Source organism: Solanum dulcamara, chromosome 2 (genome assembly GCF_947179165.1).
Source record: "Solanum dulcamara chromosome 2, daSolDulc1.2, whole genome shotgun sequence".
In the NCBI taxonomy this organism is placed as follows: domain Eukaryota; kingdom Viridiplantae; phylum Streptophyta; class Magnoliopsida; order Solanales; family Solanaceae; genus Solanum; species Solanum dulcamara.
In genome coordinates this window covers 72,502,870-72,520,367 of record NC_077238.1, presented here as the reverse complement: position 1 = coordinate 72,520,367, position 17,498 = coordinate 72,502,870, and the positions used below count along the sequence as shown (strand labels likewise).

General features: G+C 34.2%; 1 protein-coding gene across 2 annotated transcripts; it reads right to left on the bottom strand.

The window, feature by feature from the left end:
- Positions 1-7,540: 7,540 nt before the first annotated feature.
- LOC129880696 (uncharacterized) lies at positions 7,541-17,273 on the bottom strand. Of its 2 annotated transcripts, XM_055954857.1 has the most exons (3): positions 9,533-17,273; positions 8,907-8,980; positions 7,541-7,875 (listed from the first exon to the last, which is right to left on the bottom strand). In XM_055954857.1, the coding sequence occupies exon 1, from the start codon at positions 14,668-14,670 to the stop codon at positions 13,369-13,371; it is 1,302 nt and encodes a 433-aa protein (XP_055810832.1). In that variant the 5' UTR covers positions 14,671-17,273; the 3' UTR covers positions 7,541-7,875; positions 8,907-8,980; positions 9,533-13,368. The 2 variants fall into 2 exon arrangements, with proteins under 2 accessions (XP_055810832.1, XP_055810831.1); XM_055954856.1 differs by lacking the exon at positions 8,907-8,980.
- Between the last annotated feature and the right edge of the window lie 225 nt (positions 17,274-17,498).

The following is a 17,498-nucleotide window of genomic DNA, read 5'->3' as shown; positions in this document are numbered from 1 at the left end:
AGCTCTGATTGCTGCTAAAATCACTTTTAAATAACTTAAGCCTTAAAAAATCAAAACTTCCAAAATTCACAACTTTTCAAAGAATTTCTAAAACTAACATCGTAAATTGATTAAATACGGCACGGTGCAACTATCAAGAGGGGTAAATAGTAATTTTTTAAATTTTTTTGAAAAAAACCTTTAGGGTCATTAATGCATCCGAACAAAAATAATTCCAAATCTATAAGGAGGAAACACAGTAATGTGAGATCACATTTGACAAGTGATAACATTAATGTTGATTATGTCAAATCTTATGATAATCTTGCAAATCCTCTGACTAAGGCCTTAACAAAAGAAAAGGTCTAGAGCACATCGAGGGGGATGGAATTGAAGCCTATAAATACATGAGTTATATGTGAGGAAATTTAACCTGGGACTTGAGATCATATAACCATGTTCAATGGGAAAATCAATTCATATGATGACTTGTTGTGAAAAATATACTATTTTTATTCCTTCCCTATGATGTGAGTTCATTGTTTCATGTACTGAATTGTGGAGGTTGAGTTTAAAAAGAACTCTTAATGAAAATTTGTAGCACGTATGGGTGGAGTGTTGAACTTATTGGAGCACTCTCAACAGATTTCACCTATGAAAGTGTGGAAATAGGCCGTTTCTTATGAGCATTGGGCTTATTCTCCAAAACACTCATAAAATCTGAGATAACAAAATATCATAATGTGCTGACTTATAAAGCCCATGTCAATACTTTGATTATTAAGTATAAGCAGTGATTTTGTATTTCCCTTAAGCAGTCATAGTTCAAGTCTGAGACCACTATGACTCTAGAGTAAAAATTACTGTTTTACAAAGTGAAAGTTAAATGCAGAGCACACCTTCATTATGCATAGTAATGTTCCTTCAAATGATAGACTCTCTTATCTAATATTAAAATGAGTGGGGAATTGTTGATTTTGTGAGGATTTTATTATTAATTAATTTTGTTAAAGTGTTATTCCAATTCCTTTTGTTGCATTCCTATCAGAATGTTAGGCACTATTGCCTAATTACTTATCAATGCTCGGTGGCTTAATTGTCCATTTTGACATTTGTATTTGATGTGCATTGCTTCTAAGTGTATAACAGTGCCATTGTGCAGCACTACATTTGTCCGTTGATGGAATTTGCTACCCCTTTTTAAAATTCACTTTTTATTTCCCATTATACCTTGTAACTTATGTAACCTCTAAGCTATTTATTTTCTCTATTTACCTCCTCGTTATCTTTATATTTATTACAAGAAAGAATTCCTCACCTATAATAGTGATGGTCTTCCTTATTTCGAGTAAAAGAAAATATAGAGTGCATAAAAACCAGTAAAAGAGAGTTCTTATTAATTGAATAGAGATATACTTTTTGTGGATCTTTGGACTCAACTCTGTTCCAGAGTTTGTTGAGTTATACTTTATGATTAGGTTGTTATATCCTAGAGGGGACAAGTCAAGAAGATTACTGCTAGACTGGTGATGTAATGTCTCAATTCTTGAGAAATTACTTTTTCATGTAAACTGACAATTTTATCCCTCCCCTTAGTTGTTTTATGCTTTGTTTGTGTTTTGAAAATGGTTTGTGTGGCCTCCGATGCGATCAGGAGAGATTTTGGCGATTTTGAGACTTTGGGTGAAATTTTAATGAGATAGTTACCTTTGGGGAAAAACACATTGGCCACCTCCACCTCACACTAATTGGGTCGATCCTATACTCTTTTTCACTTGCCGCACAAATTAAGAACAAAAAGGTTTTTTAAAAAACTTAAATAAGAGAAAATTACATAATGTAACAGATATGTGTTATTTATTTATTATATACATAATTATACTTTAATAAATTTATATATTTATAATTATACTTCATAATGATATAAACACTGTCACTCTCTCTTGTGATTTGGGGTCACTGCGAACTAGGAATCCTGAAGTTGTTTCTCTCAAATCCATGCCTCTTTAAGTGACAGTGTTCATATACTCGATCGACCACATCTGACGACGACTTAGACTTCACTGCTAGAGAGTTCGAGACTGCTCAGTGCCTCACGCCTCACTGCTTAGTGACGATTTCATGGTTGAAGCTCTGAACTCAGAACTGAAGCTCACGAAATCGACTCAACTGTGCATCCATATCTGAGTTTTTCTCTATTCAGACAAATATTCAAATGCTTGCTGTATTTATCTTTTTTGTTTAGTTCCTATCTATTGTTTAGCAAATTTATCTTTTACATATATATTGTTTCATTAGAGAAATATTTTGTAGGTATTTCTCTTTTCTCTTGTTTTCTTATCTTCATTTGCAGGGTTGCCTTATTGGTGCCTTGAAGGTGTTCGACGAAATTCCTCAACGAAATACTGCTTTATTAAATGCAATTATTTTTGGGTGCTTGGCCCAAGAATTTGTTCAACCCAAGATCTGCTACCCGCACAACTCAAAAGTCATTGTGAACATCACCTTGAAAATTAGGTTCATTTCAACTGGAATTGGTACCTCCGGTTCCCATATCTTCCCCTATTTATTCCTTACTCATACAATTGTAGTTACATTTTGCTAACTTTAAATCTTCAAATAATTTATTAGTTCATACACATTTTCGTGGCTTTGGATAGTGATTGTAGACTAGGGTCATGTTCTCACTTAGGGACGGGGACGAGGACGGGGATGGGGACGAGGGTTAGGAGGGGTAAGTGGTTTAAAGGAGCGTCTAGAATGAGAATAGGCTCTTGGAACATTGGGACGTTGACGGAAAAATCCATAGAGCTAGTTAAGATCCTAAAGAAGAGGAAGATTAATATAGCGTGTGTACAAAAAACCAAATGGGTAGGTTCTAAAGCTAAGGAGGTAGACGGATATAAGCTTTGGTTCTCTGGTAGATCGAAGAATAGGAATGGGGTAGGCATTTTAGTAGACAGTAACTTAAGGGATCAGGTGGTGGAGGTAGGAGATCCAATAATAGGATGATGTCGATTAAGGTGGTCATTGAAGGGACCACGTTGAACATTATTAGCGCTTATGCGCCGCAAGCAGGCTTAAACGAGGAGGATAAGAGGTGTTTTTGGGAGGATTTGGACGAGTTAGTGGGAGGCATATCATCTACTGAGAAGCTTTTCGTGGGAGGGGATTTCAATGGGCACATCGGGTCTACTTCGGGAGGGTATGATGATGTGCATGGAGGCTTCGGCTTTGGGGTCAGAAATGGGGGAGGAGTCTCACTGTTGGATTTTACAAGAGCTTTTGGGTTGGTGATAGCCAATTCGAGTTTCCCTAAAAAGGAGGATCACTTGATAACCTTTCGGAGTGCAGTGGCTAAGACCCAGATAGACTTTTTACTCCTTAGGAAGGACGATAAATGTCTGTGCAAAGACTATAAGGTCATTCCGATCGACAACCTTACGACCCGACATAAGCTTTTGGTGATGGATTTAGGGATCAAGATGATGAGGAAGAAGAGGATCGGGGATGACCAACCTAGGATCAGATGGGGGAGTTTGACCACGAGTAGCGTCTTGGAGATGGGGGAGAAATTGAAGGATATGGGGGCCTGGGATAGTAGTGAGGATGCGAACACTATGTGGGATAGGACGGCTAGTTGTATTAGGGTTGTAGCAAGGGAAGTGTTAGGAGTCTCAACAGGTAGCCGTGGCCGGCACCGAGGGGAGTGGTGGTGGAATAGAGAAGTGCAAGGGAAGGTGGAAGCAAAAAAAATAGCGTATGCGAAGCTGATAGAAAGCAAGGATGAGGTGGAGAAGTGGACGAATAAGGAACTTTATAAGATAGCGAGAAAGGAGGCGAAGTCGGCGATTTCGATGGCAAAAACGGCAGCTTTTGAACGCCTTTATACTGAACTAGAAAAAAAAGGCAGGGATAGGAAATTGTTCAAGCTAGCCAGGATGCGGGAGCGAAGGGCACGCAATGTGGATCAAGTGAAGTGCATTAAGGACGAACATGGAAAAGTATTGGTAGAAGAGACCCTCATTAAATAGAGATGGCAGTCGTACTTCCATAAACTCTTGAACGAAGAAGGAGACAGAGAGATTATGTTGGGAGATTTGGAACATACAGGGAGGCTTCACGTTGTTGAGTGTTGCAGGAGTATTTCGGTCGAAGAGCTTAAGGGTGCTGTGCGTAGGATGCACTAGGGAAGAGCGACCGAACCTGACGAGATCCCTAGTGAATTTTGGAAGAGCACGAGCCCGATAGGTTTGGAGTGGCTGACTAGGTTATTTAATGTCATCTTTAGGACAGCAACGATGCCCGAAGAATGGAGGTCGAGCGTACTAATCCCTCTATACAAAAATAAGGGGGATATCCAGAGTTGCAACAACTATAGGGATATCAAGTTTCTAATTCATACTATGAAAGTGTGGGAAAGAGTGGTGGAGATGAGGGTTAGGAAAGGCATGTCTATTTCAGAGAACCAGTTTGGATTTATGGCGGGACGCTCAACTACTGAAGCTATCCATCTTATGAGGAGACTGGTGGAGCAGTATAGGGAGAGAAAGAGGGACTTGCATATGGTATTCATTGATCTAGAAAAGGCTTACGATAAAGTTCCACGAGAAATACTATGGAGATGTTTGGAGGCTAAAGGTGTACCGGTGGCGTACATTAGAGTGATCAAGGACATGTATGAGGGTGCCAAAACCAGGGTAAGGACAGTAGGAGGGGACTCAGAGACACTTCCCAGTTGTGATGGGGTTACATCAAGGATCAGCCCTTAGTCCATTTTTATTTACCTTGGTGATGGATGGATTGACACGACAAATTCAAGGTGAGGTGTCATGGTGTATGCTTTTTGCAGACGACATAGTCCTAATCGATGAGACTCATAGCGGAGTTAACGCTAAGCTGGAGGATTGGAGACACACCCTGAGTCTAAAGGGTTTAAGTTGAGTAGGATCAAGACAGAGTACTTAGAGTGCAAGTTCAGTGAGACACCCCATGAGGTTGGCGCGGAAGTTATGCTTGGTGACCAGGTCATCCAAAAGAAAGGTAGTTTCAAGTACCTTGGGTCTATCATGCAAGGCAGCGGGGAGATTGACGACGATGTCACACATCGTATTGGGGCAGGGTGGATGAAATAGAGGCTCGCTTCCGAGGTGCTCTATGACAAGAAGGTGTCACCACAACTTAAGGGCAAGTTCTACAAAGTGGTTGTTAGACCGGCTATGTTATATGGGGCGGAGTGTTGGCCAATTAAGGTCTTTCACATCCAAAAGATGAAAGTAGCCGAGATGAGAATGTTGAGATGGATGTGTGGGCATACTAGGAGCGATAGGATTAGAAATGAGGCTATTCGGGACAAGGTAGGAGTGGCCTCAGTGGAAGACAAGATGCGGGAAATGCGACTTAGGTGGTTTGGGCATGTGAGGAAGAGAGACACAGATGCCCCAGTGAGGAGGTGTGAGAGGTTGGTCATGGATGGTTTCAGAAGAGGTAGGGGTAGGCTGAAGAAATAATGGGGAGAGGTGATTAGACAAGACATGGCGCAGTTACAGCTTACCGAGGACATGACCTTAGATAGGAGTGTGTGGAGGACCCACATTCAGGTAGAAGGCTAGTACATAGTCGCGTTATCCTACCCTATTAGTAGGCGCATTAGTGCACTATAATTTTCTTTGTGGAGGACTCAGATTAGGCTAAAAGGCTAGGTGATTCATCATTTGCACCATAGTAGTTGTAGTTCTGCTCATTGTTTATTGCCTTTTGATTTCTGCATTGTGTTGCTGTTTATAGTTGTGGCGTCATTGTACTTTGACTGTCTTATCTATCTTATCTTATCTTATTTATTTATTGTAGTTAATGCCTCTTTCTTCCCGTACCACTCTACCACGACTTTCCCTTTTGTTATTCCTGTTTTCATCTTGTTTTCTATATGTTTGCCCCTATCTGACCTATTATCTTGTCCTCTCTTAAAGCCGAGGGTCTTTCGAAAACAGCCGCCCTACCTTTCAAGGTGGGGGTTAGGTCTGCGTACACTCTACCCTCCCCAAACCCCACATTATGGGATTATACTGTTGTTGTAGTTACCTTTGGTCAGTATTTAAAAATTCCAGCGTCGGATGGTAATTCTGTCAGTTTCGTTACGTTCAGAATGTTGAGTTTGGTCTAGTAGAGTATTTGGTTAGAGCCTCAAGACCTTGGAGTTTGTTTGAGTATTTTGGCTAAAAATTGAATTTTAGGCCTAAGAGAGGTCTGTGGGGTATTTTTGGTTATAACAGAATTTTTCGTAAATTCGACAATTTCATTGACTCTAAAACATGTTTTATGATCAATTTTCACTATTGGTTCATGTTTATAGGGTTTCAAATGAGTTCTAAGGGTCAAAAACATGTTTTAAAGGGTACTGGTGCAAGTTCACCGCAGTCAACAAACCCTTTTCGGCTTAAAATATCTCAAATATCGGATTTCTTCCTTTTTTTTCTCATTTTCACCATTGTTACTCAATTGGAACTTCGAAGAGGAGATTGTTGAAGTAATCTTTTGAGGAAATTCGTTGAAGTAAGTCTCTTTTATCATTTCCAAAATATTTTCTAACGATTTCATCTTCCAAAACATTTCAAAATAAAAATTTCAATGTGAGTTTTGGGGTTTTTCTTCCAAATTTCAAAATTAGTAATTTCATGATTTTGAACTCGATTTCTATTCGATTTTAATGGATTTTCAACCACGAACTCCTTTTGATGTGTAGAACCTGATCTTCAAGTAAATTTTCAATTTTACCCTTTTCATTTTCGAGGTAATTTTTAGATGATTTTGATCTTGGTTCTTAAACCTTTCAATATGATTATCATTGAACTCCTTTTGATGAATTCTTTCCATTCTTGATAGTTTTGGATTATTTTGGAGTCAGTATTTAAGGTTAAAACTTTGGTAGAGTGTTCGAGTGAAATTTTCAGCCTTCAAGATAGTTTTGACTATCCTTTTTGGATAATTAATCATTCTTCTGTCATAGGCTTTGGGATGGGATCATAATATGAATTGGAATTGTTGATTATATTGTGATGCATGTGTGAGGGCTTGGTTATATTGTAATACCCTTGCAGGGGATTGATTATATTGTGATGTCCGTGTGAGGGCTTGATTATATTGTGTTGCCAGTGTGGGGGCTTATTTGTGCGGTTTAGCCCTTGTGAGAGACTTATTTTTTATTCTATGTGTTTTGGAAGCATGTGATTCATGAATTGCCTGTGAGAGAGGTTTGTAACACTATTTGATTTGTAATGCCTGAGTGAGGGATTGAGTTGGTTTTTGGAACAAATTTTGAGTAAATGAAATGTTTTCCAAATGGGCGAACACTTATTTCAAATGAACGATTTTCCACTATTTTCCATGAGGTGTACATCATGATTTGGTTGATTTTTGAGAACTTTGAATCTTTTGTGTCACGACTCGAATTTGGGCCATGATGGCGCATACTATAACCCCCGAGTAGGCAAACCTAACCCAACTCAAACGGAAGTCAAAATCATTTTAAATAAATGATTAATAACATAAAAAGGCGAAAGCAAGAAGAATATAATTAAAAGAAAAGTCAGGCCAATGTATAGATATGTAAATACAATACAAATATATACAAAAGGCCCAAAAGTGACTAAAAATGATGAATTGACGCTAGACCAAATCCGGGACCTGGTGTCACCTATACAGGAGATACTAAATACAAAAGTTGACAATATATATATATATATATATAATACAGGACGGACTATCCCAAAATACAAAATAGTAGCCAGTATAAAAGAAGGAACTTAGCAAGTCTCTGAATGTCGAGAGCTCACCACAATCCATATCTGGCATAGCTACGAATTATCAAGCGTGTGCTGGGGTGGCTCGAACTGGGAACTGCATCAAAAATATGCAGAAGTGTAGTATGAGTCCAAAACACGGGGTACTTAGTAGGCATCAAAGGTTGAACGAGCTCAAAAAGAAAAATATATAATAAGCAGCATGATTTTACTAATAATAATAGGAGAGAAGCATAGAACTACGATTACGGGGAAAGAGGATACGGGAATAACATACAATAGTCGAGTAAATCCAACTAATCAGGTAATCACATAAATAATCTCAACTCACAAATATCGGAAGAATGCATAAATGTAAACTGGTAGATATGGATCAATATTTCCAAAAGTATCATGGAGCATCTGGAACAATGCTCAAGCTCATCAATATCGAAGTAATAACCTGGAATATGTATCAATGAGCTGCCCTAAATTCACACACTGAGCTTATCAACGGTGAATATAAAAGTGTAGCCCAAAGTCAATAAAAGGGCTGCAGCGAAATCATTCCTCAAGCTCATCGATCATGAAATGCCATAAATAAAATATCACTGGTATGTCCTTAAATTCCTCATACTTATTCATCAATCAAAAGTACTAATCTCACCATTTGTTCTTTCTTTAAAAAGTATTTTTTTTAACACCGACAATGTAAAATCAAGACAAGTAGAATATCAAAAATCGCATATCACTCAAGCCGGGGCAACATCCCATCAAAGACATCAAATCACTAATTTGAAACTCCGATATATCACAAGCACGGCCTCGGGCTCAAAATTTCAATGTCAAAACTAAACAAGACATAGGCATAAGTTAATATCACAACAAGCGGGCAACCAAAACCAAGCAAGTGGCATCTTAAGTTCAAATCACCTAAAAGTAAGTTCTAAGGATTCTAAGCGATGCAAACAAGTCAAGATATCACCAGGATTAAGGCTCCACGCCTAAAGCCCAAACTAGTTACTTATGCTGATCATCAACTCCAAATTGCTCGATAAGATATCAACACCTAAATCGCCAACCTAATCACACGTCAAAATATACCAATTCTAACTAAGTCAAGTCTAACAAGAGTAAATCATAACCTACCTCAAGGCCGAAACCACATACGAATCACTAAACTGGGGCCTTTCCATTTTGGGCTAGCTCCAAACGATGTCACTCTATCAGTTTATCAAAGAACACATCAAAATAAAGTCAACGATACCCATATTACTATAATTAAAAATGGAACCATAATCAAGTCAAAATTCGACACTAGGACCCGCGCATGAATTGAAAAATCAACTCCGTCACAATGTCCCAAATAACTCAAGGAACTTGAGCCCCAAAAATGGGCACATTCCGAGCACCAGAAGAGCTCAAAACAACCCCACAAATTTCAAACCCTAGAATAGTCAAAAATGCTAGAAAACAACGAATTTATGTGAAACTTACAAGATTTTTAGGATGCGAAAGGGTCCCAAAAAAAAGGGGAGAGGGGGTCCAGAAAATCGCTGGTTCGTTAAGTCAAGTATCCGAGTGGGTATATTTTCATATCTAACAATGTTATTATCTTGTTTAACAAGTAAAATTAAGCCTCCTGAGGAGGAATATGTTATGTCTAAAGTAAACATAATTTTTGAAAGAGAGTAACTTTCAAGAGCAGTGTAATATTATAACAGTATAATATTTCAACTTAAATAAAAAGTCACGGGTCCAACACGCTTCCATACCTGTCTCTTTTTGACCAAAATTACACCGGGTATCCATCGAGACTTTTACCGGATATTGCAATCCCAACCTGAAAACAGGTAACTTTTATGACGTTCCTTCAGCGTAATTCAGCACAGCCTTAGTTCGTTTTCTACTCTAAGGCGTAAGGGTGATATGGAATGGGAGACTTGACTTTTTATAAAAGGAAAAAGATTATAACAGTAATAATAATATTTGCTCCAGAAAGTAACTCAAAAACTTCTTAGTTTTTATTCATATCTTGGTAGTGGGGTATTTTACAAAAGAGAGGAAAATTTTTGAGGTTCTTTTCTGATCGATCCCCTCCTGTGTTACACATTATCTCCTTTTATAGATGAAGGAGACGAATTTCAACTACGGACTTCAAAATTAGAAAATAAATTGATAATGACCTTATATCTATCCTAAACATCTAAAGACTATTCTATCTTACAAAATGACAAAAGTGTCATCTTCCTCTTATTTTCTACGCTAAAATTATTACAAAATGACAAAATATTAGCTATTAGTCACTATCATATCTTATTACAAAATGACAAAAGGTTAGATATATGTCACTATCTTCTCCTTTGTCTTTTCTTCTATCTTTGATTTCTTGTGTGTCTTCTTGCCTTTTTTATTTCTATCTTCTTCTTCCATTTGTCAAAGTAGCCAAGATAGTAGGACCACCTATCACAAAATGACAAATGTGTCTCTAAAATGAATCCTTATCTTCTATATCTTGATCTTTATCTCTTTTTTCACAGTAAGAGCTTTATTCGGATGATGTGGACATGACATCTTCAATTATCTTTTCTTTTCTCGGAGAGCAAAATTCACACATCCCTTTGGCGTGCTTTCTCATCTCACATAATCGTTGTTGTGCTTGTGGACTTGATCTAATAATTCCCTTATTAATCAGGTCTATCTTGATTTGCATATATCTTTTTGCCGATGGTGGTGTAGTTTTAGCAGGGGCAATCATAATTGAGGAATGTATTTTCGTTCCTCCATAGGTCCTGAATCCTCTTTTGAAACTATGTTCCATGTTTTGCAACACAATTCTTAATCCAATAGCACGTCTATAATGGACATCTTTGTTGGTGAATCTCTGAAATATCTTTTCTTGAAAATTATTTACAATATTAAAATCATCGGCCTTTCCAATTTGCATAAAATGGTAGGCAGGATATCTTTCTTCTTTATAGAAATCTGATCCGGCGAAAATAAACTTAAGGACCAAAATATCTTTGATGGTAATCGTTGGGTTATTCAGATAACAATCTTTAACTCCGTCTTGTACCCATGACGGTAATCTACTAATTTCCAGAAAATTTGGAGAAGTAAGATAAATAGAATTTATCGCTCCAAAATCATACCAGTATCTAATTTCTTGGGGGGATGAATCTTGCAAATAATTGATTCGAGGATATATCCCCGTAAAATCGATGTATCTGTTGGGAGTAATTTTAAGAGAAAATAAATCTCTCATTATCTGTTCTTGATCTCCAATGACTTGAAGTATCTTATCGAATTTTTCTTTATATCCCAAAGTAACTCCTTTTTGAGGCAATTGGGGCCTAAAAGATATATTTTCATACTTATTTTTTTCTTCAGTATTTGTCGAGGTATTATCATCTTTATTAGCTTTTATCAAGCTATTAACAATATCATAAGAATCGCTGCATTGTCCAATTTTGGACGTTATCTGGGCACATACGCTGATTAATTTGTCAGCAATCAGTTGTTCACAATCGAAATTAGCAATTTCGATAATATCTGAAACTGCCTTTTGAATATCTTTAAATCTTTTATCAATATCTTAAAGATTGTCTTTAATTCTTTCCATCTCTGGTGAGAAAATCTGCTGCAATATTTTTATTAGAGCGAATAATTTCAATATCAAAAGAATATTCAGACAAAAGCATTTGCCATCTAATAAATCGTTTATATTCCGATTTTGACGAAAGATTATTATGAACAAAAGCCTTTACTTGAGTATTATCAGTTCTAAGAGTAAATCGTTTTGGTAGTAAAAAGTAATATAATTTTTGACAACTTTTTACTATGGCTAATAATTCTTTTTCATTAATATGATATCTAGTTTGTGTATCCGAAAAGGTTCCGGAACAATATCTACATAGACTTTCTCCTATCTTATTTTTATTAAGATCATAATCTATCTTTTTTAATACTCCGCTCCAACACTGTTCCGAAGCATCTGTTTTTAAAATTAAATCATCACTATCTTTTGGTAATTGTAATTTTGGTAAGTTTTTACAAATAGATTTAATATCATTTACTTTTTTCATTAAGACTTCGTTAAATTCAAAGCTCTTATCCTTTTTTAATAATTCTTGAAATGGCTTTCTTAGTTCAGCCAAATTTTGAATATAATCCGATGCATAGTTAAGTATCCCTAAAAAGCTTTGTACTTGCTTTTTATCAATTAATTTATCTGGAAAAACGGATATTTTTTCGACGATATGGCTTTGTAATTTAATACCATTTTCGTCAATTATCATTCCTAAAAATTCTATCTCATTTTTTAATAAGCTTGCTTTCTTTTTAAAAAGTGCTAATCCATTTTCTAGTCATAAGTTAGTAAATTTATTTAGGTGTATCAAGTGTTCTTCAAGGCTATCGGATAAAACTAAAATATCATCAACGTAGACAAATATATAGTCATAATCTTTAAAGATATTATTCATTTTTCTTTGAAGTATTTGTGGTGCATTGTTTAATCCAAATGGCATGACTAACCATTCATATTGTCCTTGCGGGGTAGAGAATGCGGTATAATGAATACTATCTTTATTCATTTTTATTTGCCAAAATCCACTTTTACAATCAAACTTAGAAAATATCTTTTTGTTAGTAGTTCTATTAATTAGGCTTTCTTTATGTGGTAAGAAATATTCATCAAATATAGTATTATCATTTAATTTTTTATAGTTAATTACCATCATTGGTTTATTTCTTACTATCTCTGCATGGTTTCTAACCATAAAGGCTGGTGAGCTATGAGGGGAGTTACTAGGTCTTATTATTCTAAGACTTAATAATTCCTTAATCTGTTTTTGGATTTCTTTTTGGTCATCGGGGTTGTATCTCATTGGTTTTACTCTAATAATTTTATCTTTATCCTTCATTTCTAACTTGGCTTCTATCTTATTTTTATCCCAAAATTCTAAAGGATTTTCTGAAAAACATTGTTCTAACTTTTGTTTAATCATGTCTAAACTTTCTTCTAATTTATTAAAAGTTATTTGATATTCTAACAAGTTGCTAGATTGTTTATTTATTGTTTGAGGGTTGTCCCAATCCGTATCGTATTGAAGTAATGGGGTACTTTTTAGAAAAATTGGTCTATCTTGATATCCTATATCACCACGCTGGGCTGTGCGGGGTTTAAAGTGAATAGGTAATCTTTTGGAGTAAGCAGTTTTAAATCGTTTTACCACAATAATATGTTGGCAAGGAGTTTTGAATTTTATTTGAAATAAAATTCTATCGTATAAAACGGTATGAAACATTTCTAAAAAGTTATTTCCTAATAGAATATCTTGTCCGGTATTATGGAAATAAAATGGAGGACATTTTATTAGAAAATATCCTAGTAGTATGATTGGTTGAGCAATGTCTTTAGACATTGTTACGATATTATTAGATATATCTTTTCCCTTAGTAATGGGTAATTCTTGATGGTATTCTTTGGGGAATACTTCTGGTCTACAACAGCATATTCCTGATCCGTTATCTATATAGGCAGCAAAATATTCTGCTTTGTAATCTTTATAAGTTATTCCTATTGGTATATAGATACTATATGGACTTGTCATTTTGATATGGAAATTATCTTATCGTTGTAAGTAATTTTGATACCATGATCAAGAATATCATATGGTTTTACACTATCTAGGAAAGTGGTTCCTAGTAGTATTTCTAACATATCATTATTTCCTTCTGGTTCAACCAATAGTCTTATAGGTATAGTATTATCTTTGAATTTTAAAATGGTTTCTATCATATTTGTTATTTCATGTCTCTTTCCATTAAAATCAGTATAAAGATGATTATCTTTTAATTTATATTGTTGGAGATGGTTACATAGCCTAAGGCTAATGTAATTTCCACTAGCACCTGTATCTAATAGGATGTTAATGGGAACAAATTGTATTCCATTAAAATATTCTCCTTTTATCTTATAGTTTTTTATTTCATCATTTTTTGCTTCTAAGATAGGTTGTCTAACTCTTTCTGACTGTGTTCTTCTTATCATTACTGTAGGATTTATGACTCGAGTCTCCTCAAAGGATAATCGAGAGGTGGAATTTTGTTGGTTGTACAAAGATTTAGATTGTAAATCTAAATCTAACGGCGTATCTTCTATTTCTTGTATCTGCGTTATATTAGGCATTTGTATCTGACTAACTTCCTCGAATAGATGGGGATAATCTATTGTCTCTTTTATGACAAAGCAATCAGAATGATGTGTATTAGAAATAGCATATGATATTATATATGTTATCGAATAGGGTCTATTGTATTTATGAAAGAAATCTTTTCTTTTAAAATCTTGTATTAAGCTTAAAGTTTTATCAAAGTTTTTATCTAGAAGATGGTATGAAATTCTAGGATAAACATTAAATTTAATCTTTCCGTATTGTAAATTTCCTCGTAGTATTTCTAAGCAGGCTTCTTTCCTGTTTATTATACTATTATCTATAATAGCTAAATCTATTGGGGTATCTAATCCTTCTCTAAATGTGAATTTTATTATTATCTGGATTGCTCCTATATGTATCCATCCTAGAGTATTTTGAATTTCTGTTTTTATTTTTTTTAATTTATCTTGAATATCTTTTTTGGATAATAAAGGAATCATTATTTTATTAGAAGTAACTGAAACTTCTAACGCTCTTTCTTGGATATTTAATCCATAAAATAAATGATGTTGTCTTTTTCTTAATCCGAATCTATCAAGTATATTTACGTCAAATCCTGAGTAGTTAGTCAAAGAAAACTTTTCTTTTTGTATTTGTTTTAATTTTCTTTTGTCAATAAAAATATCTTGTTTATATTCTTCAACTTGTTCTTTCGTTTCTTCTATTATATCAGTTTCTATTTCATTATTCATTTTGACCGTCTTCTTCTGACGAAGAATAATAATCTGTATCAGTTAAAATAAATATTGTATCATCGGAATCTACTTCTTCAAAGTTATTTAGTTGTATAAATTCTTCTAAATTTATCATTTCTTCGATATCTTCATCGATTTCTATTTTCTTGTTATTATTGGCAAATTTCTTTGGACATCTATTGGCATAGTGTCATATCTCCTTGCAGTAGTAACATCTACATTCTTTTGAATTATTTTTTTTATTATTTCTTTTGTAAAAAGGTTTTTGATATTGTGTATATCCTTTCTTTTTGTAATATCTAGCCTTTCTCTTTTTAAAATATTTTTTCTTAAAGAGTTTCTTTTTCTTATATTTTCTTTTAATCTTTTTGTAATAATAGGGACTTTCACATCCAATCATTATAGGCATTTTAGGATTATCACAACATAGGCTTACTTTCTTTCTTAATCCTTTTGATGTTTTAGCTAATATGGCATCTGCACACCATGTACTAAGACTATCTTTTAAATGAGTAATTCTTTTTCCTAAAGTATCGGTTGTTCCGGGATTATAAGTATCTATTAACTTTTTACCCCAAGGGTTTGGTATCTTAGTAAAAAACATCGGTAAATACATTTCTGTATTTTTACCTCTGTTGTAAACATAGTAATAATAATCTTGAAAAACACAAATATATTTATCTATTTCACACATATCACATAATTGTAATCTTAACAAAGCAATCTCGTATTTTTTAATCGTTGCAGGGTCTTTTAAAATATTACCTTCTCCGGCAAATTCTAATCTTATAGCTTCGGTAGCTCTTGTAATTAAATTAGCAATATTATCATCGGCATCGAAAATATCATTTCGTGTGGCATCATTTAAATTTTGCCAAAATCTTAACACACTATTTAATAGACTTCGTTCTATAAAATGTTTAGTGGTGCCATAATCCATTTTATTTACTGTTACTGCTATCTTTAAAGAAGTTTCTCATTTATCTATAGCTTCCTCTGTATTATTAATACAATCTAAATCTAAATATATTCCAAATGGATTAATCGCTTCAGTTTTCATTGATCCTACTGGAGTGTGACTATCTTTTGTTCTTATTGCAGCATTTATTCCTGCATAAACCCTAGAGGGTTTATTAAAACTTGTTCGGCTGGTTTCAGCCTGAGTAGGGAACTCAGTAATATTGGGATTAAAATCTACTTCTGGTTTGACTGTATCCATTTTTAAGTTTATCATATCGCCTTCATTTTTTAACTGGGTTCCTTTTATATTTATTATAAGGCTATCTATTTCTGAATTTTCGGAATCGGAGTTTACCATTTTAAATTATTTCCTCTGTATCCTTCAGGTATTTTTATTTTTGAAACATGGGATCCTATAATATCTAAGGTTTTATTTATAGGTTCTTTATCAATTTTCATTTCTTTTTGATCTAGTATTTCTTTTAAAGTTTGAATTTCTTTAACTATTAAATTTCCGAAATAAATTATCGTTCTTTGTATTTCATATAAATCTTGCTCTATTTTTAGAGGATCTTGATCATTCAGTAATTTATAATTGGATTTATTTTCCATTTTATCCTAGACTAGCTATCTGATTTTTGAAATAATAGTTTCTTAGTAAATTTATATTATGATTTTCATTTATTATATCCTCATTATTAGCAAGTATTTTTTCTTGTACTCTCTTTATCTGTTCGGACATGGTAGGATCTAATTTTTGTGAATATCTTTTAAGAGCCTCGTCTTTTATCTTAGCATTTTTTAAATTTCTTTGAGATGTCCAATATAATCGGTTATCTAACCTTATCTCTGTGAAGGAGGGTTGTCGTTTCATTATCCTATACTTGAAGGATGAGTTTCAATCTCAATTTTAATAAGTTTTATATTATATGTTAGTCCTTTTATGACTTCATCATGATCATCTAGAATTCGTTTTGTCCTAATTATAGAATCTATCTCGCTTTTGTTATCTTTTAACATTAAACGTAATAATCTTTTGCATTTTTCTTTACTGTTTTGGGTATCTTTTAAGTGTTTTCTAAACTTTCATAAATAATTATTATCTATTTTTATATCTGCAAAAGTAGGATGTCTTTTCATTCTATATCTATATCATTAAATTTTTCATCGCATCTTAGTGAGTTAGTTATTTTATCAAATTTATCTTCACTGTTTTCTTGTCTAATCTTTATTTCTAATGTTGACATGTTATTATTAATCAGGTCCACAAGCACAACAACGATTATGTGAGATGAGAAAGCACGTCAAAGGGACGTGTGAATTTTGTTCTCCGAGAAAAGAAAAGATAATTGAAGATGTCATGTCCACATCATCCGAATAAAGCTCTTACTGTGAAAAAAGAGATAAAGATCAAGATGTAGAAGATAAGGATTCATTTTAAAGACACATTTGTCATTTTGTGATAGGTGGTCCTACTATCTTGGCTACTTTGACAAATGGAAGAAGAAGATAGAAATAAAAAAGGCAAGAAGACACACAAGAAATCAAAGATAGAAGAAAAGACAAAGGAGAAGATAGTGACATATATCTAACCTTTTGTCATTTTGTAATAAGATATGATAGTGACTAATAGCTAATATTTTGTCATTTTGTAATAATTTTAGCGTAGAAAATAAGAGGAAGATGACACTTTTGTCATTTTGTAAGATAGAATAGTCTTTAGATGTTTAGGATAGATATAAGGTCATTATCAATTTATTTTCTAATTTTGAAGTCCGTAGTTGAAATTCGTCTCCTTCATCTATAAAAGGAGATAGTGTGTAACACAGGAGGGGATCGATCAGAAAAGAACCTCAAAAATTTTC